General features: G+C 28.5%; 3 protein-coding genes across 4 annotated transcripts; 1 reads left to right on the top strand and 2 right to left on the bottom strand.

Moving 5' to 3' along the window:
* The first annotated feature begins 10,396 nt into the window (after positions 1 to 10,396).
* LOC124921977 (RING-H2 finger protein ATL40-like) lies at positions 10,397 to 11,381 on the top strand. Its single transcript, XM_047462688.1, has one exon. The coding sequence runs from the start codon at positions 10,452 to 10,454 to the stop codon at positions 11,154 to 11,156; it is 705 nt and encodes a 234-aa protein (XP_047318644.1). The 5' UTR covers positions 10,397 to 10,451; the 3' UTR covers positions 11,157 to 11,381.
* A 4,783-nt stretch (positions 11,382 to 16,164) lies between these two features.
* On the bottom strand, positions 16,165 to 17,153 carry LOC124921458 (PLASMODESMATA CALLOSE-BINDING PROTEIN 5-like). The gene is made up of 3 exons (XM_047462124.1): positions 16,639 to 17,153; positions 16,514 to 16,541; positions 16,165 to 16,450 (listed from the first exon to the last, which is right to left on the bottom strand). Exons 1-3 carry the CDS (start codon positions 16,976 to 16,978, stop codon positions 16,306 to 16,308), a joined length of 513 nt encoding a protein of 170 aa, XP_047318080.1. The 5' UTR covers positions 16,979 to 17,153; the 3' UTR covers positions 16,165 to 16,305.
* Positions 17,154 to 17,896: 743 nt separating this feature from the next.
* Positions 17,897 to 20,195, bottom strand: LOC124919437 (pentatricopeptide repeat-containing protein At1g06270-like). 2 transcript variants are annotated; one of them, XM_047459674.1, is made up of 6 exons: positions 20,055 to 20,195; positions 19,817 to 19,930; positions 19,593 to 19,688; positions 19,362 to 19,511; positions 19,150 to 19,292; positions 18,911 to 19,052 (listed from the first exon to the last, which is right to left on the bottom strand). In XM_047459674.1, exons 1-5 carry the CDS (start codon positions 20,167 to 20,169, stop codon positions 19,174 to 19,176), a joined length of 594 nt encoding a protein of 197 aa, XP_047315630.1. In that variant the 5' UTR covers positions 20,170 to 20,195; the 3' UTR covers positions 18,911 to 19,052; positions 19,150 to 19,173. The 2 variants fall into 2 exon arrangements, with proteins under 2 accessions (XP_047315628.1, XP_047315630.1); XM_047459672.1 differs by lacking the exons at positions 19,362 to 19,511; positions 19,593 to 19,688; positions 19,817 to 19,930; positions 20,055 to 20,195 and having other exon boundaries at positions 17,897 to 19,052; positions 19,150 to 19,291.
* Between the last annotated feature and the right edge of the window lie 5,604 nt (positions 20,196 to 25,799).

The following is a 25,799-nucleotide window of genomic DNA, read 5'->3' as shown; positions in this document are numbered from 1 at the left end:
CTTCATTCTCTGATATTTACTTGATTTCTTCTTATGTATTTTTTCCTTGTTGATTGTCTTTAACTTCCCCAATATGCTCTTTGATCTTCGATTCTCCCGTTTCATTTTTCTATTTTTCTTCTTCTTGGGCTTTCAGGTTTTATGCTCTTCCTCAATTGCTTTTGCACATTTAGTGCTAGCATGTTGAAAAGTATTGTAGAAAACACTTGTCTGGATTCCATTCATATCAGATTTCCATGACTGTAGACTTTCCTTTTTGTCAACTAATGTCATGTTCTTGGTAGCGTACTTCGAGGATGTACTTCTTTCTTCCCCTGTTTTCCTACTATATTTTCTTTGGAACTTTTATCAACAATTGATTCTTTACCTTTGTTGCATTTCTATTTTTCCTTGATAATTTTTCTTCAGTAATCCTATTAATTTCTTTTTCAACTGCCTCCCTTAAACCTTTCATCACAAATTCTTTGACTTCCTTATCCTTATTGCTTTTCTTTCTTCCCATTTTAATAAAGAATAGAAAACAACAACAAAACAGAGCAATTATAGAACATGGTACACAAGAAACACTAGCTATTACAGAGAACAGGGTAACTAGAAACCCTAACCTCCAAACAAGTTTTGCAGATGAATGAACAACCTATCAATTGGATTTACCGTGTCGTTCGTACCGATTGTGCAAAAAGCGACCCGAAGCGACTAGCAACCGCGATCACAACAAGAGAACCGCGAACTTGATAACTTTCCAATCGTGTCGATTGTTCTATTCATGCCAATCTTGTCAACCTAGGTAATATTATGTTGACATTTAGCTTGTTGTCAAGTTATTTAGCTATTCACATTATGAGAGTATGAACTATTAATTATTAATTAGTTATTGTTGTTGTTGGGTTCTAATTAAATTTTTGAGAATATAATTTTTATAATTTGTTTTAAAATATAATGGGACTTAAAAAAATAAATTTAATGAATTAATGGTACTTTAAATAAAGTTAATGAATTGATAATCGGGGACGATTATAGCGGTTAAAATTAAAAGTATAAATACACTCCTCCTCCTCCGCCCATCCCATCTGCGCCAGGTTTACGCCAAGCCAATTAGAGGAAAAGGAAGAGAGGGATGATCGATCGATCGAATCCACCACCGAATCCGCGTCGTCTCTCTTCTCGGAGGAGCTCTACGCCAGTTTAGAGGAAAAGTGATCGGAGAGTGAAATCCACCACCCAACCAACACCGTTCCTTCCACATCATCCTCAGCAGGTCAGTCGGTCTTCTCATTTCATTTCATTTCATTTCTTGTATGAAATAATCCTAATAATTAATTACTGGCTCAACACAAACCCTAATTTCCCAAACTTTCTTACCGTTTGATCAATCAATCAATGTATTTCTCAATCAATAATCATGTTTCTTAATTAGTTGATCAATGAAACTCTTTCTTGACGCAAAATGGATCAAGGTTCGTCACATTAGTGCACCTCAAAACATTATTTGATATAAGGGTTTTTTTGGGGCATGCTGATATTATTTTTTGGATTATGATCCACATTTTTCATTTGGTATACGACTAATTTGTTTCTGCATCAATATCCCCAAATTGTAGTATAATCTTCTGCTTCATTTGAGAATTTTTTGTTTCTGATTTTTGATCAACATGACAAATGTATCTTTTTCATATTCATATCCTGCTGCGCTAAGAGCACCTATAAGTGCATTGTTCATAGTTGCAGTATGTTTGATGTACTATCAATATGGGTTATAAGACCCCGATCCCTTTCTTTCTTACTTATGATGATGTGTGATGAGCATTTATACAAGGAAATATATATAGATAGGAAATATATATAGATGTATATATTAAAAACATCTTTAACTTCCTAGAAAAGTATCACGAGTTATTATTCTCCAAGGCCCCATAGGCCATTTTATGTAATAGTTATTCCTACCAAGAGTAGTATATAAGGGTTAATTAGTATTATGTTATGTTAGTTGAATATTGGAGCCAATGACCAACCTTATATCACCTCATTCACATTCTCTTTCAAAGAAAGCCGCAAAAAAGGTCCCACAATCTTTTACAAGATAATACAAAACAATAAATAAAAAAATTTTCCACATCTTCTCACAAAATATCATATTTTTATATTCATTTATTTTGAAACAATTCATAACAAAAGCTAAAACATGTACATATATTGTTAAAATAACTGAAATTCTTCCGAACAAGAAATATATTAGGTTCCAAGTAGTGTCATTAATGTTAACTATTTGCATTTATTAATTTTCCCGGCAAAGATGTGGAGGTCTGTCCTAACTGTTATGAATGATTTTGGTAATCTATTAAGTAGAGGGTTTCATCTCCCTATACCTGCATTGACAACAAAAAATTATTTGTGATTAAGACTATAATTATATTCGGTTTGAAATTATTAAAATTATGTGTATGATAATATTTTATTTCTGCATATTTTCTTATTTAGTTAGTTTAGTCTTAAAATAATATGATAAGACTATATTGTTGCCACATGGATAAAAACACAAAATTTTAAAAGATTGAAAGCGATCAGTTACCAATATTGTTATAGTTATTGTGACTTTGTGACTTGTGATTTGAATTAGGACGTATAATTATATTCGTTTTAAAATTATAAAAACTCTGTATATCAGATTATTTCATTTATGCATATTCTCATACTTAGTTGGTATAATTATACAAATAATATGATAAAACTATATTGTTGGAGCATGAATAAAACATAAAATTCTAAAAGATTGAGAACGATCACATTAATGTTATTTTGAATAAATTGTAATTTGGGAAGTATAATTATATTCGATTTGACAGTACTAAACTATGTGTATGAGAATATTTAATTTCTACATATTCTCCTACTTAGTTGGTTTAGTCTTACAAATAATATAATAAGATATATTGTTACCACGTGGATAGAAACATAAAAATTCTAAAAAATTGAGAAAAATGACTTACTAATGTTGGTTTTATAGTGATTATGAATTTGTGACTTTAGATTTGAATGACTTTATATTTGAGACGTATAATTATATTCGGTTTGTATTATAAAAATTCAATGTATGAGAATACTTTCTGCATATTCTCCTACTTAGTTGATTTAGTCTTACAAATAATATGATAAGAATATATTATTGGCACATTGATAGAAACATAAAAATTCTAATAGATTGAGAAAGATCACTTACTAATATTGGTTTTATAGTGATTGTGATTTGGTAACTTGTGATTTGAATTGGGATATATAATTATATTCGTTTTGAAATTATAAAAACTCTGTGTATGAGAATACTTCATTTTCTGCATATTCTCATACTTAGTTGGTTTAGTCTTACAAATAATATTATAAGAATATATATATTGTTGCAGCGTGAATTTAAAACAAAATTTTAAAAGATTGAGAACGATCACTTACTAATATGATTTTATAGAGATTTTGATTTGGTGGATTTAGATTTGATTGACTTGTGATTTGAGACGTATAATTATATTCAGTTTGATATTATAAAACTATGTATGAGAATACTTTGTTTTTGCATATTCTCATACTTAGTTGGTTTAGTCTTAGAAATAAACTATATTGTTGTGGCGTGGATAGAAATACCAAAATTCTAAAAAAGATTGAAAAATATCATTTACAAATGTTGGTTTATAGTGATTGTGATTTAGTGACTTGTGATTTGAATGAATTGTGATTTGTTGCATAAAATTATATTTCGTTTGCAATTATAAAAACTCTATGTATGAGAATACTTCAATTCTGCCTATTCTCTTACTTAGTTGATTTAATCTTACAAATAATATGATAAGACTATATTGTTGCCGAGTGGATAGAATAATAAAAATTTAAAATATTGAGAATGATCATTTACAAATATTGGTTTATAGTAATTGTGATTTGGTGGATTTAGATTTGAATGACTTGTGATTTGGGACGTATAATTATATTCGGTTTGAAATTATAAAACTCAGTGTATGAGAATACTTCTTTTCTTCATATTCTCTTATTTAGTTGATTTAATCTGACAAATAATATGATAAGAGTATATTGTTGTTGCGTGAAAATAAACAAAAAATTCTAAAAGATTGAGAACGATCACTTATTAATGTTGGTTTTATTGTGATAGTGATTTGGTGACTTTTGATTTAAGACTTATAATTATATTCGGTTTGAATTATAAAATTTTGTGTATGAGAATACTTTATTTCTACATATTCTCATATTTAGTTGGTTTAGTCTACTATGTGGTTGCCATGTAGATATAAACAAAATAATTCTAAAAAATTGGGAACGATCATTTATTAATGTTGGTTTATGTTGATTGTGATTTGTATTGTAAAATTATATTTGGTTTGGATTATGAAAACTCTATTTATAAGAGAATACTTAATCTCTACATATTCTCATATTTAGTTGATTTAATCTTACAAATAAAATAATAAGACTATAATGTTGCCGCGTTGATATAATTACAAAAATTCTAAAAGATTGAGATTGATCATTTACAAATGTTGGTTTTACAAATGTTGGTTTATAGTAATTAAGATTTGGTGGATTTGGATTTGAATGACTAATGATTTGGGACGTATAATTATATTCAGTTTGAAATTATAAAATTCAGTGTATGAGAATACTTCTTTTCTGCATATTCTCTTATTTAATTGATTTAATCTTGCAAGTAATATGATAAAAGTATATTGTTGTTGCGTGAAAATAAACAATAAAATTCTAAAAGATTGAGAACGATTACTTATTAATGTTGGTTTTATTGTGATGGTGATTTGGTGACTTGTGATTTGAATGAGTTGTGATTTGTGGCGTAAAATTATATTTGGTTTGAAATTATAAAAACTATGAGTATTAAAATACTTCATTTCTATATGTTCTCCAATTTAGTTCATTTAATCTTACAAATAATATGATAAGACTATATTGTTGCTGTGTAGATAGAATCTACAAAAATTCTAAAATATTGAGAACAATCATTTACAAATGATGGTTTAAAGTAATTGTGATTTGGTGACTAACTTTGAATGACTTGTGATTTGGGACGTATAATTATTTTTGGTTTGAAATTATCAAAACCTTGTGTATGATAATACTTCATTTCTTCATATTCTCATATTCAGTTGATTTAATCTTACAAATAACATGATAAAACTATATTGTTAATTTGGGAAAATAGTTTAGCACAATTTCATTAAAAAGCCCAAAAAGTGGGGGATCAAAAATCAAAACTAGACCAACCTTAACTTTTGTTATAAAATGACAAACAAATGACCCTAAAATTTCTGAATGTTAGCAATCAAATAACAGTACAAACAATTAACATTCCCAATCTTTCATGTTATTTTTATATTCGCTTTGTAGGTAATGTTGATTTCTTCCACGTCCCCTTCCTCGTTCATATTTCACGAAAGGTGATTGAATTGTTGAAGATGACGATGCTTGTTTCCTCCCATTGCTAAGACTACCTCTATTTTAACCTATAATGATCTGATAATTTTTTTCCAGAATTTCAGGGTTTTTTATCAATGCTTTTTTCTGTTTTAATTTTTTGGGTTTAAGGATCAACAACCCTAGTTTCCTCCTCACTTTTCTCCTCTGTTATTTCTTTGTTTTCTTCTTTTAGTTGTTTCTCTTCCTTGTCTTCAGATTTAACCTTTTAAACATCCTCTATTTTTTAAATTTTCTTTATTTTCTTCCTTCTCTTATTTTTTCTTGCTCTCATCTTCTGTATTTTCGTCATTTTTGTCTTCTTTATCACTATCTTTGACTTCCACAATATGATTTTCTATTCTTGATTCTTCAGTTTTATTTTCCTGTTTTTTTGCTTCTTGGGCTTTTAGGATTTTCTGATATTCCTCTATTGTTTTTTCACATTTAGTACTAACATGTTGGAAATATTATAGAAAACACACTTGTTTGGCCTCCCTTCATATGAGATTTTCATGACTGGGTTTTTTACTTCCTATCAATAATTGTCATGTTCTTTGGCAGTGTACTTTGAGGGTACACTTCAATGTTTATTCTAACAAAAGTAAGGTGATCTTTCCTCTCTTTAATTTGGTCCATATATAATGATTTCTTCAATAGACTAACAAAGTGACTAAGAGCTTCTGCATTATAAATGTTTGATGGGATGTTTCTAAACTTTATCATATTTGAGCTGTTTAATTTGGCTTGCTTAGAATGCTTAATTCTTCAGATCATCTCTTTCAGCTTCATATAGTTGGATCCAATATAAGTATGCCCAATTTTCAGAATATCATCCAAGTTTGTTCCCTTTTTGAATTGCAAAAAATAGCGATCATGGATGTTTGCATAAACCTTCTTTAGTCCCTTCAGTTCTTATTGTTTCATTAGTGATTCATTGGTGATTGAGATAGTGAGATAGATACACGATTCTTTTCTATGTAGTTCCAACAACTACATTTTCTCATTCTTTGACGCATTTCTCTTTCATTTCAGTGGGACTTTTAAATTCAAAAGGAGAGTTGAGAATCTCGATTTTTGTTTTAAACTCATCTAAGTAGATTCTACCTTTGTATGCATGATCCTCTACTTTATTCTTTGAATTCTTTTTTTAAACTTCATTTACCTTCCAGCTGGAATTGCTTCTGATAGTATAGGTCTTTAATTTTGTGGACTTCATTAACTCCCTCATTGTTTCTATTGACCAATTTACAATCTTTTCGTATTCTTACTTCTTCAGTAAGTTCAATCTTGAAGATAGTGTATATTCAATTGAACGGTCGTTTGCTATATTTTCTCTTTGTTGAACATAATCTCTCATTTCTTTATATGCATCAGTAGTTTTGCGATTTAATTTTTAAGTCCAAAGAGATTTGCTTTTTCATTATACCTAACCTTCCATATTTCTTCATGATCTCTCTATTTTACTGTTGCATTTTTTTCAGAATTTTTATCAGCAATTGGTTTCTTACCTTTGTTGCATTCATATTAATCCTGAATACTTTCTTCAGTAATCCTATCAATTTCCTTTTCAGTTGCCTCATTCAAACCTTCCATCATAAATTATTTGACTTCCTTATTATTATTGTTATTCTTTCTTCCCATTTTAATGAAGAAGAGAACACAACAATGAAGTAAGCAATTACAAAATATGGTACACTAAAAACCATAACTATTATAGAACATGGTATACTAGAAACCATAAACTTCCAACCAAACTTTGCATATGATGATCGACCTAGCTATTAGAGATGATTGTGCTGATCGTGCACATGTTATTGATTTGACAAGGGACCCTAACCAACTAGAAACCGCTACCACAACATGAGAACTGCGACCTTGATATCAGACCCATGGTGGTCTTCTCCTTTGTTACAATGTGAGCAACCGTCTTGGCTAGCGTCAATCGGACAACTCTCAAAACCTGTCTATCAAGGAGTTTTCATTCAGTTTCATCCATCTTCTTTGGTTTCTCACTCAAAGAAACATGAAATTTATATCCATAGAGATAATCATCAATCTGAATCCTCCGGAATGCATAATTTGTTTCATCAAATCTTTCAATCTTGTGTCTTATATTGTTCTCGCTTGTCATCATTTTCAATGCTCCAATCTAGCATACCAACTCTGATACCAGTTGTTAGGATTTTGATCCCCCAATCTGACCTACTTGAAACGATCTGTAAAAACGCAAGAAAAAAGAAAACACAAATTTATAGTGGTTCACTCAAATGAGCTATGTCCATTTCAGCCGCCATCAAATTTCACTATGAAGAAAAATACGGAATACAGAGTTTTTGTCACTTTAACTCTCTGTAATTATGTTTTGTCAATGTAAACCCTTAATAATAACATATATAGGGTAAACATACATGTAATAAACATAAATAACTCTTGGTCAGATTCAAACACAAATACAAACCCAATAAACTTTAATTAACTATCGTAAAATTTATTATAAGTGTACACTCCATAACTCAACATTAATTGATATTGCCTAATAATTGGCATGAGAATAACAGTCACAAAATCTCAATATATATAGATATCAATAATCAAGTAATATCGCCTTATAATTTTTGAAATGTTCTTTTGTTTTAATTCCATCAAACAACAAAATAACAGCTTTAGCCCCTTCTAACAGCTTCTTATCTCCTTGTTCTTGATTTGGACCCTTCTAACAGCTTCTTATCTCCTTATTCCGGTCTGAACTATTATTTCGGTAGACTTTTAGTATTCATATAACTATATTTTAATATTATATAACAAACACAACATTGAATTACTGAATTCATATATTTGAAAAATTAATTTAATTCTATAGTTGAAAAATAATATAACTAACTTAATAAATATATATATATATATATATAATATATCTGTTTTATTTGAAAAACAAAGAGAATTAAAAATTATAAAATCACATTATTTAAATTTTATTCTAATTTTAATTTTTAATCTAATATGGTCTATCAAATCTAAAAAATACAAATATATCCCAATTTCAATTCTAATTTCATTTTAATTTCAATTTTATAGTTACCAATAACACTCTAAACAATATAGCACAACTGAATCAAATAATTTACCTAAATATTATGTCTCTCAATTTATAGTTTTGAAGGCCTTACCCCCATGACCCGACCCGACTTGACTTACCCAAGAATCATTTATATAGTAGTCTATTATCCATTTTTTTATGATTTTAAGGTCAATAACCCAAATCTCCTAAATAAAAGTGATCACTTTTTCCAATTTGATTAACTTTATATTTAATTCTTATCTTTGGTGGTGTCTTCAATGCATGCATTCTAACTAACTAAAATTAAAAGGATCTTATATTATCAATTAATACTTTGAATTTATCAATTTTGACTGTTGAATTTCATTAGAATTTGATCAGTCCAGAAAATTATTTGGATTAGGATTCTAAATAAAGTCATGCCATGTACAGAAAATGATCTAGTATTAGGTAATTTATATAATAAATAATAAACTATTAATCAAATTGTTCAGAAGTCAGATTGTTCGTACAATATTTCTTTCTTCATTAGTTGATTAGTTAGCCCATTAATAATATATTGGAAAAAAAAATACTTTTTTTCTTCTATTACATAAAAATTTGTAAATATTTTTTAAACATGAGATCACAGTCAAAATCAGCACCAGAATAATTTGTTCAGTGATTATAACCTGCAAGTTAAAAAAAAATAAATAGGTAATTTTCCAAAGAAAAATATAAAAAAAGGTAACGTACTAACGTGTATGAATTAATGAGAAAACGGTTACTCTTCTAAGTATGAAGACGAAGAAAATTGCAATGATTTTGACTAATTAATAAATGACAAAAATAAATGAATACCATAAAGTCAATATTCAGCGGTCAAGGTTCTTGAAAAAATACGTGTGAGAGAGAAATATTAAGTACCCAAACTTATCAAACACTTCATTACAAAATATAATAATAATTATTAGCCCCTATAGTTATTTTAGCCTTTGAAATTAGATCGATTTAATAAATGAGCTCGAATTTTAAATTAAATTCGGTCATATATGATTTTAATTATCAAAATTTTAATTATTTAAAAAAAATTAAATAATAAAATATTTATTATCTTATTTTAACGTATCATTATTGTTTCTATAATGAATTTGTCACATTTTAAAATAAAACGATATTTAAAAACGTTTTTTCGTATATTTTTAAATTAAGTATTATCTCGAGATTTACGTATTTTAATTTGTCGAATTTGTTAAGTACCTATAACAAAATGTGTAATCTAAGAATATATTTGAAAAAAATTGAATAGAGATATTTTGTATTTTTTTTTTATAAAACTTTGTAATTTCATAATTGTGTGTCTATCAATTTGGACGTAATTATATTTTAAATTTAATTTTTATTTAAGAAATATAGGTTCAAATCTATCCAATATGGTTTGAATGTCTTAAAAATGTATAATATGTCGGAAAATTAATTGGAAAAAAATATTACATTTTTTTTTAATAAATGTAGTATATTAATTTAGAAAAGAAAATTATTATGTTAAATGAATTATTATTTTTTAAAAATTTTAAATTAATTTAGAAAAGAAAATTATTATATTAAATTAAGAAGAATGACTGTTCACTTTGTATTAACAAATCTTAAATAACTAAAACTTTAATATTTAGAATCCTATGAGACTAAATTCAAAGTTCCAACTAATCTAATAAATATACTAAAATTCAAACCCTAATTAAGAATAAAAATTGTATCATAATTATTATATATCTCTCGAGTAATAAAATATACCATTTAAAATTAATATACAAAATTTAGAAACTTTAGTTTTTAAATATATTAGTATATAAGGATCCATATTTTCATAGAAATCACAAATTAATCCAATTGATCAATTACTCTTTCTCTCTCTACCTCCTTTTTTACAAAGTCTCCGGCGACAATGGGACAAGACGACGACAATATGCCGCCGCCGCATTTTAGTAAAGACGAATTGAACGGCGTTAACAGCAAGATCATGATATCCGCCATCGCTTCTTTATCCTTCGTCATAATCCTAGTCATAGTTCTTCACATCTACGCCCGTTGCTTAATCCGCCGTCAAGAACGGCGAACAATCGCCCTTCGACAGCTACGTATGACGTCAATCTCAGTCGACCACCTCATCATTCCGGACAGGCCCGGTCTAGATCCCGCCGTCATCGCTTCTCTTCCAATTTTCCCCTTCAAAAAGGAAACAACAACAGATGATGATGAATCACAGATTGAATGTTCTGTTTGCCTTAGTTTATTAGAACAGAATGAAATGGTTAGGAAATTGCCGAATTGTAATCATACTTTTCATTCACAGTGTATTGACATGTGGCTTGGATCTCATTCCACGTGTCCGGTTTGTCGGACGGAAGCAGAGCCGAAACCAGGTGTTCAATTGTTGCCGCCGGAGTCAAGTCATCAGCTTCCGACCGCGCCGCCGTTAGATGGAACCGATGGAACTTCCGGTCCGACGGTTAAAGTTGGTGGGTCGAGTTCAAGGCTGAGCTCTTTCCGGCGAATACTTAGCCGGGAAAGATCTTCCCGGCGAGTTCAATCTTGTGTTCAAGACGATGTCGTATTGGATCTTGAGAGACAACAGCAGCAGCAGCAATAGTTGTAATAGTCAAAGGTCAACTTTAAATTTATATAATTATTTTGCACTTAATTTATAAGAATAAATTTTGTTTTTAAGTTATGTATACCAAAATACTTTAGTTTTTATTTATGATTTTTTTTTTCATGGTATAAAATTAGGTTAAAAAGTTTGAGTGTTTAAAAAATTAAAAGAAAACAAAAGAAGAATTAGTTTGAGAAACTAGGGTAATTGGATTTTGATGTAAAATATATTGAGAATAATAAAACATCATTTATAATGATATATTTTCTAAATAAGTTGTACTTTTTTTTAAATGATTAATAAAAATATTTTGTTATTTTAATTGGAACTTCAATTTATTTATTTTATTTGGCAAGGTGAACCATTGATGTCCTACTTTAGAGAAGGAATTGGGTTGTGGTGTAAAAGGAACCCCAATGTATAGGTTGAGTGAATTGATTGTCTTCATTCGGAAAAATATAAATATATATATTTAATTGTCTGGTAGTCTGGTAGGAAGAAAATCAAACCCACCAAATCGTCAAGATCTATAATTCTTTTTTTGTTATTTTATTCAGATTAATTATAATCTTTTGAATATAACATTGTTTCTAAAAGTAGCCCGCAAACCTGTCATTCATAAAATTTATAGTCTTCCAACTATACATTGTTTTAGAAAAGGAGTACATTAAATTGACAAACTCAGAAATGACAATGGATAAGGTATATATATCATCGGATTTGAAATCGGGGATGGATAGTGAAAAATGTACCCAATCTAGTTGAGTACTAAGTATTAGTTTAACTTTTCCCAATCTAGTTGAGTACTAAGTATTAATTTAACTTATCTCATCATTGTATTCATCATAATAATTAAATCATTTATTATACTTTTATCCTCACTTTGTACCAACTTTTTCTTTTCTAAAACCATCTCCAACCTTCAACACCATTTTCAACTCCAAAATGCAGTAAACATCACATCAAACAGTAATCCATCTCCAACCCAAAAACCCATTTCCAAATTCAAAAGAATATTCTCAGAATATTCTTTTTTATACCAACTTTTTAACTTTACTAATATTATCTATATATTTATCAACTTTATAAATTTAACCCAAATCTTTTCTTATTTGTTTATGAAATAAAATTTAATTATAAATTAACAATTCATACACATAAATATAATTTAAATAAATAAATTATTAAATAATTAAATAAATTATATATAAATATAAAAAGATTATATATTAAAGATTATAAATATATAAAATTAGAGAAATATTTAATATAAAAATAAATAAAGAAATCCTTAATTAAAAGAAACACAAAAATTGGAGAACATGATTACATTTTATGCCTAATTGCAGTGATGAATATGCCGGCTTCTCTCTCCATATTTGCCGGATCTGCAAAATGCCGCTGGAAATGCATAGGGTTGGAGCAAAATGGGCTACTGCAAACCCATTTTGCAGTAGGGTTGGAGATGTCCTAATACCAAACAATTATTTATCTTTCATCATATTCATCTTCATCTAGTATGATATTAATAATCTCTTTTATCATTCTTGATCTTCCATTCTTAATTTTTCTTAACATTTAATTTATATTTTCTTCTTCAATATAATAATTTTTTTTGTCAAATAACAAATTAGGGTTCCTTATTGGAGACTAGTTGCAATTTGGGTCTTCTTCTTTTGAACTTTACAATTTGGGGCTCCTTATTGGGGTTAATTGTAATTTAGGGCATCTTTTTTCGAACCTAACAATTTGGGGTTCCTTATTGAGGCCAATTACAATTTGGGACCTCTTATTTCGAACCTTACAATTCAGGACTCTGCATTGTTAAGTTGATACAAAATGGGGTTTTGCCCTAACGGACATGGATGTCCGTCAAAAAAATGTATTACGTGACCTTATAATTAAAAAATTAATAATCACATGTACTTTTAAATATCAACTACATTTTTTAATAAATGTCAAATAATTGAAAAAAAAAGAAAAAAAAAAACTTACATCCATCCCAACTCAAATTAAACTATATCTTCGATTCCATCTTGTACCCTAGTTTGACTCTCATATCCTTCACATCGTGACGCTCGACTACCCTCACCCTACCTTAACTCTCCTCCTCTTCACATCGCGATGAAATGAAGTTGAGTCGGGTTTAAGACATTTTGAATTATGTGTTACTATTAATTTTATAATTATAAAAGCCACAAAATATATTTTTTGACGGCGTTCATGTCCGTTATGGCAAAACCTCATTTTATACAAACTCTACAATGCGGAGTCCTAAATTGTGAGGCTCAAAAGAAAATGTCCCAAATTGTACTTAATCCAATAAAGAGCCCCAAATTGTGAGGTTGAAAAAAAGGACCCAAATTACAATTGACTTCCAATAAGAAGCCTCAAATTGTGAGGTTCAAAAGAAAATGTCTCAAATTGCAATTAGTCCCCAATAAAGAGCCCTAATTTGTTGTTTCGGCCCAATTTTTTTTTTTGTTATATTTTCGACATGCTTATATAAATAAGTAATTATTACATTTATATATTTATTTTAATTTCGATATTATTAATCTTGTCTGTAGTTGTCATGCTAGTTTTTTATATTTAAAAAATAAATTATAAAATTATTTATTATTTAGTTAATCTAAAATCTTTATTTTGTAACGATTTTTTTTTAATAAAATATATAAATTCACACTTTAATTAAGTAATAATGTATCTTGATATTAAAATACTCGGGCAAATAAAGATGTGATAAAAATATAAATACTCGTCCAATTTAGATAGTAAATCAATTGGGATTTGGGAATAGATCAAAATAGATAAAATTATTTCACATGAAGAATTGCTACTTTAATTGTTAAGTCAAACAAATAAAAATTTCAGGCTCCAATTAACACTACTCTCATTTAATTGGGAGACTAAGTACATTTAGTGTTAGAAAATAAATCATAATCACATTTTAAAAAAATGAGTTTTTATTATTTATTTTTGTATAATATATAATTGGGAAGAATACTAAATATATTCTTGAAGGTGTGTCCATATCTAAAATATAGTGTTAACGATTTCAAATATGCTCAAGAAAATCAATATTAGACGTTCTCAATAGCACATGATTGACAGAAATATTATAATTTTATTCCCAATAAAATTTTGAGAAAGGAGAAAAACTAACAAAGTCAAAGCCAACGTATTCGAATTGAGATGAATAGCTCACGAAAAATCATAATTTGTGTGAGGTGTGGCCAAGAAGGTTATAGTAGTCAAAGATGTATTGAATAAAATTGTCAATAATTTAGAGAAGAATAATTGTAATTATTTTTATAAAATTTTAAATTATTATATATTGTTATGGTTAAAATATTTTAAATATATTAGACTATTAGTATTTATTAGGATGAAAAGTAAATATTTATTATATTATATTATATAAATAATAATTGAAATATAAATATATATATTAAAATTATAATTATAAAATTTATAAAATTATAATTTAAAATATATATATATATATATCAAAATATAAATAATAATAATAATATACCTATATACATCAAAATATAAATAATCTAATTTATAAAAATAATAATTTAAATATTTTAATAAAAAATAATAATTTAAATATATATTTAATAATAAGTTTAAATATAATATAAATAAATTAATTAATTAAAATATGAAAACTGAGTTTGAATAATAGAATAGATTAGTTTGGAAAGTTTTTAGTTTGAGAAATTGAACGTCAACCAAAATTAGTTTGATAATTAGTTCGGAAAAGAGGTAGAGTTAAGAGGGTGGGAAGTGAATAGGTTTAAGTTATGTTTGGTTAATTAATGTCATTAGTAATTGTATAAAAATAAACCAGGTGGGCAAATTATTAACGGCGTCCCTTTATTAGTATTTAATTTATTATATTTGAGAAAATGTTGAAGGTGAAAAAAAGAAAAGTAAAGAATTAAGAAAAAAAAGTGGGAGGTGAATAAGTTTAAGTTATGTTTGGTTAATTAATAATGCCATTAGTAATTGTATAAAATAATAAATAAAGACACATGTATATTAGGCAAATTATTAACGGCGTCTCTTTATTATTGTTTAATTTATTAAATTTAAGAAAATGTGAATATTAAGAAAAGTGGCTGGGGAGAGGAAGAGTTAGTCGGTGAAAAGGTATGTTTAATTAATTAATTAAATAATGTCATTAGTAATTGTATAAAAAAAATAAAGCCACCTCTAGAGCAAATTATTAACTGCCTCTCCTTACTGTATAATTTATTTAACTAGCATTTAGCCCGTGCATTTGCACGAGTAATAATATAAAAACCGTGAAAAAAAAATACGGATAACATTTTTTATTTTACTTTTAACCGTTTTAAGTTTATGGGTGAGTCAACCCACAATCCGACCCAATTATCCATTTACTCAACATCATTATATATTAATTAGTTAAAAAGTTGAACTTATATTAATATTAAAACGTCCCGCGTTTATCAAATTTGGTGTTGAATTTAAAATATAAAGTCTTTATAGCCTAGTTGGTTAAAAAGTTGTACTTGTTTTGTTAGGTTGCAAGTTCGAAACATACCTCTAGCATTTTTAATTTTATTTTTAACCGTTTTAAATTTAAAAACGGGTCAATCGACAATCCGACCCAAGTATCCAAATTAACCACAGCTCTCGACCCGGCAATCCAGACACTTTAAAAATTAAGCATCATTATATATATATATAGATTCGAGAATTTTTACCAATAATAAATAATAGAATTTTGAATCATAAATATATTTAAAAAATTAACCCAACCACAATTATATATTTAGTTTTCTTCCCATATATAATTATTAAGGCAGCTTATATAAAAAAACAGTTATTTTAAATATTTATTTTATCTTTGAAATAAAAAGAAAAGATAAAATATATCTTAAGTGTTATGTGATTATCTCCAAATATATGCAACTCTAACAATATTCAAAAGATTAAAAAAAAAAAGTAACTAAAACTTTACAACAGTAACTAACTAAGTAACTACTACTTTAAACTTGGAAGTAAAAAAGTTTTGTTTTTGGCAAACAATCATACTAACCCTCAAACTTTGTAAGAGGTGACCTAATCAAAACAAAACTTTTCATTTACACCATCTCTGCAACAGAAGCTACTAATACAAAAGGAAGAAGAAGGAAACGGCGAAAAACGCTACCAGATTTACTCTAACCGCAACAAGATCACCGCCACCGCCGCCGTTCAGATCTCCGCTTGCCGGATTCAGTCCCGGCGAGCTTCCATTATTCCTCACACTAGAGCTGAAATCAAAATGTAAGTCGATTCATCACCAAAAGTTTAAAAGCTGAATGATGATTACGTACCTCGATTGAAATTTGCAACTTCCATGACCTGAAATCAGCAATTAAAGCAGAAATCAACAATCGAGACAATAGATTCGATGATATCGGAACTGAATCAAGTGTAATTAAGTGGCGGTTTTCATTACTAGGGTTAAGAGATGTGAGAGCTGCAGTATTATCAAAATTGCAAGTATCATCTGTAAGTCCGTGTTTCAGGTAATAATCGTTGAAAGCATACGAAGCCGTCCGTGTTATATCGGCGGAATCGTAGCAAGATCCACCTGGTTGAATCGGTCTGCAATTTGCTCCGCCTTGACCGCAGGCCCAATCCAGGGCAAATTGGAGAGCATTGGTATCGGCGTTGTTCTTCGCTACGCACCAAAGCTCTACTGTCGATTGGCGGTGATTGGAGGCGTGTGAGAGGGAGGGAAAGTGGATTGTAACGAAGAAGACGATGATTAGAAAGAAAAAACTGTTGGCAGCCATTGATAACGCAGAAAATTACAGAGAGATTAATGGAAATGGAAAGGAGAGATGACTGAATTACTCTATGAGAGATTTTGTACAGTTAAAAAGTGGAAATGTGACCGTTGTGTGTATGGAAAAAAATTCAATTTCTTTAACTTTTTTATTTCCTGGAACGCTTTCTTTGTCCTCTTTCTCTTTATTTCTCATTGAATCATCAAATATTAAACATATGCTTGAAGTTTGCAAATAGAAATATGAAAATCAAAATAAATAATCTCTGTAAATACATGTATTAAGAAAATTATAGTTAAATTTAACATTTTTAGGTTATATTATGTTACTTGGGTTTAATTCGTGTTTTATAGATACTAAATGATCAATGTTTATGGGTCGATTTTCGCTTAAAACGCCTTAAGATGAAATAAATGTCTTCCTTACCGTGAGACATTCTAGCCTCCTATGTTAATAAAATAAAAAATCGAGTTTTGTAAAATTTAGTACAATTATTTTGGTTATACAAAAATATCCATAATAATCATAATCTAGCTGTTATGACGCAGATATCCCCGACTCCATGAAGTATAGGGATAGATTAAAAAGGGAAAACTTTAGAGAAGTGTGGGGGCTACACGGTGGCAAGCTCACGTCTTCTTAACCCGAAATGGATAGGGAGAGGTAGTTGAAGTCGCTGGCTCTCCTAGGTCTCCTAGGGTTCCCTCGTCTGGAATTCCTGGGGGAGGAGGATCAAGTTGGCTAAATTTCGCTTAGTTAAATTGGTTTAGTATGTTTGCGTTGCGGGCTATATGTTTGAACCGCGGGGTTAGTCGCACTCAGGAAAAAAGAAAAACTCTAAGATATTGAATTCTATGTTTTCTCAAAATGTATTTTGATCTTACTTAAATTGTAACTGCTTAAAATTGTAGTCAATGGCATATATAACTAACAACAATTAATAATCTACTTCCAAAACAAAATCCTATAATGAAATGTAATTTGGAAATGTAAATCACCTGAACAACATACATGTAAGAAGGGTTGCAAACCCTAGGACTTAAGCACCACAAAACTTTGACGAACCGCAGAAGCAAGTTCGACCTCTCCTATACTAGCCAGTCTCTCGACCACCTTTTGTCTAGTTGTTATATACGGTATAAACCCCCTTCTCGACATTCTCAAAGCAGACTTCCCTGCCAAAACATATTGACGCCGCTCTAAACAACCTTTAACCGCTAAATCATGAATCTCAAACCCTAAAAGACACCCCGCATTTTCCAAAAGTTTAATCATCTCAACCGCTCCCCACATTTCATTGTTTATACGCATTGATGCAACCACTTTTAACACCGTCTCTTGTCGAGGGTTCAAACCGAACTTTTCAACCATTTCCTTCATCATTCTGAAAGCTTCCCTACTCTTCCTTAGTGCACACATTTTGCTTATTATAGAACCGTAACTGTCCAAATCAGGTGTACACCTTGCCTTACTCATTCCATTCAGTACTTTTACAGCCTCCTCTAGCTGATCAATGGAACAGAGCGAGGAAATGAGATAGTTACAAGTTCCACAATCAGGGTAGTAACCGATTGATCGCATCTCATTTAGTAGGTTCGTGACTGATTGGGATTTGGCACGTCGATCAATCCAGGCAGTTGAAAGTAGGAGGTTGATTTGTGGATTAGGGATGCAGCCGGAGCGAGAAGTGCGTTGGATAATGGCGAGAGCAAGAGGGAGTGGATTGGGGGTTTGGAGGGAATAAGACAATAGATAGGAATAAGCAACTCTTAGGCTAGACCGTGGTCTAATGGGTACAAATGATTGTAGAAGTTCATCAATGGCTTGAATTCGGTTTTTCTCTGGGAATGTAGAAAGGAAGGAGAATGGGTTCTCCTTATTGCAAAATTCTCCAGATTCAATGAGGAGATCAGGGATTTGTTGGTATGATTTGGATTCGACAGCGGTCTTGATAGATTCTTGGAGAGTTGGCAATGAAGAGACTGATCGAATGAAGTAAAATGGAGAGAAAAGGCGTTTGGAACAACCAATAGATGTGGCGATCTTTGGAAACGCCATATGACAACTAGTGATGGGGTACCTGAGGCAAAAAGAACATAATTTATCACTAGAAGTGAAAAATCAAAGCAACTAAAAGATGCTGGTAGCTGTCATTTCTACAGAAAATGTCTACTTACAAGGACTGAGATGCGAAAATCACTTCAAGGTAAGCTTATGCGATGTAAATGTCTGCGTCTGGATTTGATTCTACAGCGGAGCACACGAAAGAAAATCACAAAGATGACAATTACAGCTTGTACTATAATCACTACCTTCAGACCTGAAATCAATAATCTCATTAATCAATAAGAACAGATGAAGTAACTTGATTGATAGGAAATTAAAACACCTTTAATTTTCCAGCTCGAGTCCTCCAAACTGGCCTGTTCTTCAGCTTCTTTTGCGTATTTTGTAGCTACATATGCAATATTCCCACCCATAACACAAGTGTTGGGACAAATGATGCTACCATCGTATTCATCGCTACCGTCACAGCAATCTAAAGAATTTCTTTGAATCAGTTCATGGATCAGAACACTGAATGAAAAAAGATACAGTAGCTTGATCATCTCAGACTTACCACAAATTCGATCATTCACACGAGAAGAGAATAAAAAGTGAGGTGTGCTTCCTACATTTCCGCAATAGAATTTTCCCCTAGGGCATGCCGAAGTTCCTGCAATTGCAAATCGAGGGATTATGAGATGATTGCACATACACTTATGCTAAACCTGATGAAATCTCGATTCTCAGGCTAAATTTGATGATGTGTGAAGAAAAATAATGGAGGCGTAACTCAAATACCTGGCTCATCAGTTCCATCGAGACAATCGCAGAAATCGTCATTGATGCGATCTTTAGTGAAGTTCTTTGATCCGTCTTTACACTTAATCACTTCCGATTGATAGTACTTATCATCTGTATAACAACTCAGATCAATTTAATACTAGCTATGATAGATCCTTTACACTGAAGTAACAAAGATAACTAGTACAGAACAAGAACAATCATCAAAAGATGTAAACATAGAGGAAGAGAAAACCTAAGGGATGGATTCCGATCGGAAGAAGAGAAACGGTCAAATGAATGAAGAAGAAGGCGAAGAAGACGAGATAGACGCAGCAGCTGCAGAAACCCTGCTCCATTATTGTGGTCATTGAGAAGATTTCATTATCTTATTTGCTAATACTAGTACCCGACCCGTATGTTCTTATTATCGTAATATTATACCTAAAATATTGAAAATATAGATTTTTTTTTATATATCAAAAAATAGTAAGTCGAAATTATTACTACCATCAAAATACGAAATTTTAAAAATTTATGTATAAATAATTAAATTTTTATTTTTATTTTTATTTTAAAATTTAATTCACGCAGTATTATGAATAAAGATGATCAGAGGTAATGAAGTACACCTCTCCCAAGCTCGATTTCATTTTACTTCTCACTCCAGACTCCAATCATCACGGGTATATTTATATCATTGATTCGTCGGATACCCAATCCTCGACAAGTATTTATTCATTGTCAAACTAAAATTATAAGATGGTAAAGGTTGAATAAGAAAAAACATAATATTAATAAATAATTTTTAAATTAATAATATCGAAATGTTAAAAATAAATTATTTACTTACATATCTATATATATATAATGATGCTTAATTTTGAAAATGTCTGAATTATCGGGTCGAGAGCTATTATTAATTTGGATATATATGTTAGAGTAAATGGATACATGAGTCGGATTCTGGGTTGACCCGCCCATAAACTTAAAACGGTTTTAAATTAAAAAAAATGTTATAGGTATGTTTCAAATTCCCAACCTAACAAAACAAGTACAACTCTTTAACCAACTAGACTAATAATACTTTATATTTTAAATTCAACACCAAATTTGATGAACGTGAGACATTTTTAACTAACTAATCTATATATATAATGATGCTTAAAACGGTTAAAAATAAAATTAAAAATGCTATAGGTATTTGGATATATGTGAGAGTAAATGGATACTTAGGTCGGATTTTGGGTTGACCCGCCCATAAATTTAAAACGGTTAAAAATAAAATTAAAAAAACTATAGGTATGTTTCGAACTCGCAACCTAACAAAACAAATACAACTCTTTAACCAACTAGACAATAATAATTTATAATTTAAATTTAACAGCAAATTTGATGAACGCGTGACATGTTTAACTAACTAATCTATATATAATGATGCTTAATTTTAAAAGTTTCCGGATTGTCGGGTTGAGAGTTGTGGTTAATTTGAATAGATATATGTGAGAGTAAATGGATATTTAGGTCGGATTCTTGGTTGACCCGTCCATAAACTTAAAACGGTTAAAAATAAAAATATTATAAGTATGTTTTGAACTCGCAATCTAATAAAACAAGTACAACTTTTTAACCAACTAGACTAATAACACTTTATATTTTAAATTCAACACCAAATTTAATAACACGAGACGTTATAACAATATATTTTTTTCCATGTGCATCGTACGAGGATCTTCCTAGTTCATGTTTAAGATCATTAAGATTATAAATAAATGTTGAAGAGAAATTAAAATTTAAATATGAAGAGTGGTGAGAGAAAATAATATTTTTATTAAAAAAAAGTTGAAAATAAATAGACAAAAAAATATCTTTTTTGAATTATAAAAAAATAAAATTAGAGTGTGTGAATAATAACAAGATTAATGTTGTATTTATGATGATATTTGTAATGGTAAGGTATTTAAAATGTCTTATTCAACTTTAATAAAAAAAACACATTTTGTTTTTTATATTAATCTAGATAGGTATCAGATATTGGTAAGGGTGGGTGGTCAATACTTTATACCTTAACTTTTTTATCCATACTTTATATTTTATAAAAAAAAATCAGTATAGAAAAATTCAAACATTTATCGCACATTGATTTTGATATAACTTAAAATCGGTATGATATCAGTGTTATATATTTAATACCTAAAAATTATATTTACTTAAACAAAAAAAAATATGTTTCATATTTTATTGTGTTTTATATTTAAGATAAACTTATTAAAATATTATTAGACTCTAATTCAAAAATAAATTCAAACACTTTATAAAAAAATAAAATAAAATATATAACGATTATATATATAATCTCCATTAGAGATTTTGGAGATGTGTACACTCCATCCCATCCACGTTCATTCACATTTCTTCTTTCTTAATTATATATATATATTATTTAGAGTAATGATAGAGAATGGAAAAAAATTGACAGGATTTATAGGAAATGAGGTGTCACTTTTTAAATGGATTGAAAATTTAATAGAAGAGAGAATTTTCAGATTTTCAGTCCAATTAAAAAGTGACACATCATTCCCTATACATTCCTGTCAATTTTTTTTCCGCTTCCTATCATTTCTTTTATTTATGAAGTGTGATGAAGGAATTGAGAGAAATAACGTGATTCCACAAAATCTATTTCAGTAGAGCCTATGTATTGTCGATGGGCCCGAAGTATAGCACTCATAAGAAAAAAAGAAGTTTGTTACTTTTTTTTTTGTCAATCAATTCAGATTAAGTAAATAATTCTTTCTCCATTTTTCTTCCAAATTCTCCCATTTATTATATATATATTTTAAATATATATAATTTTATATATAATAAAAATAATTAAATTTCTTATCATAATTTTTTTAATATATTATATAAATTTATGAATAAAAACAATTTATCTTTTTATTTTTTTCAATATACAATATATACATTTTATTCTAATTACAAATTTTAATTCCTAATTTATTTAATAATATATAATAATTATACAATGTATATATACATATTATATTAGAAAAAAATTATTTTATTAATAAATTTATATAATATATTAAAAAAAATAGTATAAGAGATATAATTATTTTATTATATATTATATATAATATATATATTTAGAGAAAAAATATTTGTATTATATATTAAGATTTATATAGGTATAATATTATTTTTTATAAATATTAATAAATATAATATATAATTATTCAAAATTTTATTTATAAAATATTAATTCATACACAATATTATAAAACTATTTAATATTTTTAGGTGGTCTAGCTATTAAAATATTAAATTTCATATATAAGACTACCTAGGATGCCCTGATATAGATTATTGGTATGTGTATAAATTATATAAGATATAAATTATATAAAAGTATAAATTGTAATGAGATATAAATAATATAGGGCATTATAAGTTGCATTTGATATATGTTATTGATGTTTAGTATGAATTATAAAAATTGAATAAGTTGTATATGGTTTATTTTTGTGTTTGGTATATAGTATAAGAATGTAGTATAAGTGTATAAGTTGTTTAAGTATGAATTTAAAATTATTATTATTATTTATATTTACTTATATTATAAATAATATTATTTATTACTATAAATTATTTTACTACTATTATTTAATAATTAATGTAATTTTAATTAAATTATAAAAAATTAATTATAATATAAATTATAAATTATATTTATTTAATTTAAATATTATTAATAATTATCATAAAATAAACAATATTATTTATAATATAAGAAAATATATAAATTAATAATTAATAAAATTACTGTTATAAAAATAAATAAATATTTTTTAATTAAAATATTGAATTATTTTAAAATATATATTAAAAATGATTAATATAATAATATTAATAATATTAAAATTAAATAAAATATATTTAACATATTATATAATAATAAATTATATATAATAATAATAATAAAAGGTATAATGAGAAATTAAAAATTAAGTGATATAAAAATAATTACACCATGTATAAAATAGTAACTAGTTTATGGGTATAACACTATTATTATATTTCTTAATTTTAATTTTTATTATACTTTTTTATTAATATTATATATAATTTATTATTCATTTTTAATATATTTTTTTTAATAGTTTAATTAATTATTTTTATAATAATAATTTTATGAATTATTATTTTTTATATTTAATTATATTCTAAGGTTGAGTTTTTGAGACCAAGAGCTTCCACGGAAACCAATAAAAAAGGGTTTCGGTAGGTTTTAATATTTTATTTATATCAAAAGCCTTTTTTTAGAAGTTGAGCATGTGATGTCTGATTTTGATTGACCTCAATTTTTTTTGAGTGTGCCAGCGAACGGAACTACGTGTAGTGCTGCTGTTTATACTTAATGACTTGTTATTTATTTCTTTTTCTTTTTTATATTTATTAATAATTTTATCTCTCTCCTTATTACTTACATTTTCTCTTTTTAATTAATAATTTTCTCTCTCCTCATTACTTATATTTTCTCTTTTTATCTTAAATACTAGCATTCAATAAAAAATTTAATTTTTATTATTAAAAAAACACTTAACAATTTATCTCTTTAATTTTTTATTATTATAAATATATATATTTTTTAAATTATTGTACATACCCACTATAAACCTATAAACCGCATTTTAATTATTTCTCCCACTATAAACCGCATTTTAATTATTTCTCCCACTATAAACCGCATTTTAATTATTTCTCTCTTTTAGTAATTTATTTTCTTTTATTTATTAAAAAAATAAAATTTATTTTTAATAATAAAAATGGCTCAAATTAAAATAAATAATAATTAATTAGAAGAATAATATCATGGTGTGCTAGTTGGTTGTTGTAGTTGATTGAACTTAGTTGATTGAGTTTCTAGTTGTTGGGTTTCTTTGCCTAGAATATTCTTTTTGTATGATTGTCCCACATCGGAAGATGATGGGAGTTGGGGAAGTTTCTTAGTGTATAAAAGAAACTCTCCCCTCTTTGGTTCAATGCACCCAATATTTGTTAGTTCTCTTTTGAACTATTCTGAGTATCTGTAATCCGTGTTAACGATTATAGTGAAATATTTTTTCAGTGGCTCTGCCCGTGGATTAGTCAGCAATTTTGCTGGATACCACGTTAAATCGGGTGTCGTTTTCATTCTGTCTTTTACTATTATTATCATTGTTCTTGCATCCGTTATAACAAACTGGTATCAGAGCAGGGTTGTTCAGATCCGCTCAGGCAAGAACGATGGTTGAATGTAAAAGTTTTGAAAGCCGACAAGTTTACTGGGAGGAATAGTTTCAGTTTGTGGCAGATCAAGGTCCGGGCATTGTTGAAACAACACGGCCTATGGGCTCCCTTGATGAAGCCTACACCTGTCCCGCCACCTGCTGATATAAAGTTTTTGGAAGAAAATGCACACTCAACATTGCTCTTGGCTTTGGCAGACGATATCATTACTGAGGTGGCTGAGGAGGAAACCGCTGCTAGTTTGTGGTCTAAGCTGGAGACTTTATACATGAAGAAGAGCTTAACCAACAAGTTGCTTTTGAAGCAACGTCTGTTCAGTCTGCGTATGCAAGAAGGTACACCTCTTAGAGACCATCTAGATCAATTAAATGCAATATTATTAGATCTGTGTAATATTGATATTAAGATAGATGATAAGGATGCTGCCTTGATTTTGTTAGTTTCTTTACCAATATCATATGAAAACTTTAGGGAGTCTTTCATTAGTGGTAAAGATTCATTGCTTTAGAAGAAGTTAGATCTGCCCTTCACAGTAGAGAATTGCGACATATTTGTAGTGGCACTGTTTCGGATAGTCAGGTTGTTGGGCTAATTGCAAATAACCATCAGGGATATGGTAAACCGGGGAAAAAGAAGTTCCCAAGAAACCAGTCAGTAGGGGTTCGAAACCAACAGATGTGTGCAATTACTGTAAGGAAAATGGACATTG

This window comes from Impatiens glandulifera, chromosome 1 (assembly GCF_907164915.1).
Source record: "Impatiens glandulifera chromosome 1, dImpGla2.1, whole genome shotgun sequence".
Taxonomy (NCBI): Eukaryota; Viridiplantae; Streptophyta; class Magnoliopsida; order Ericales; family Balsaminaceae; genus Impatiens; species Impatiens glandulifera.
The sequence above is the reverse complement of the archived record's forward strand: the minus strand, read 5'-3'. Positions and strand labels throughout refer to the sequence as shown.

Coding starts and splice junctions, on each gene's coding strand:
- LOC124921458 (XM_047462124.1), bottom strand. CDS start 16,978: ATGGCTGCCAACAGTTTTTTCTTTCTAATCATCGTCTTCTTCGTTACA. Junction 16,542..16,638: donor TCTCACATCTCTTAACCCTA/GTAATGAAAACC, acceptor TGCTGATTTCAG/GTCATGGAAGTTGCAAATTT. Junction 16,451..16,513: donor AGTTGCAAATTTCAATCGAG/GTACGTAATCAT, acceptor TTTTGATTTCAG/CTCTAGTGTGAGGAATAATG.
- LOC124919437 (XM_047459672.1), bottom strand. CDS start 19,030: ATGGCGTTTCCAAAGATCGCCACATCTATTGGTTGTTCCAAACGCCTT.
- LOC124921977 (XM_047462688.1), top strand. CDS start 10,452: ATGGGACAAGACGACGACAATATGCCGCCGCCGCATTTTAGTAAAGAC.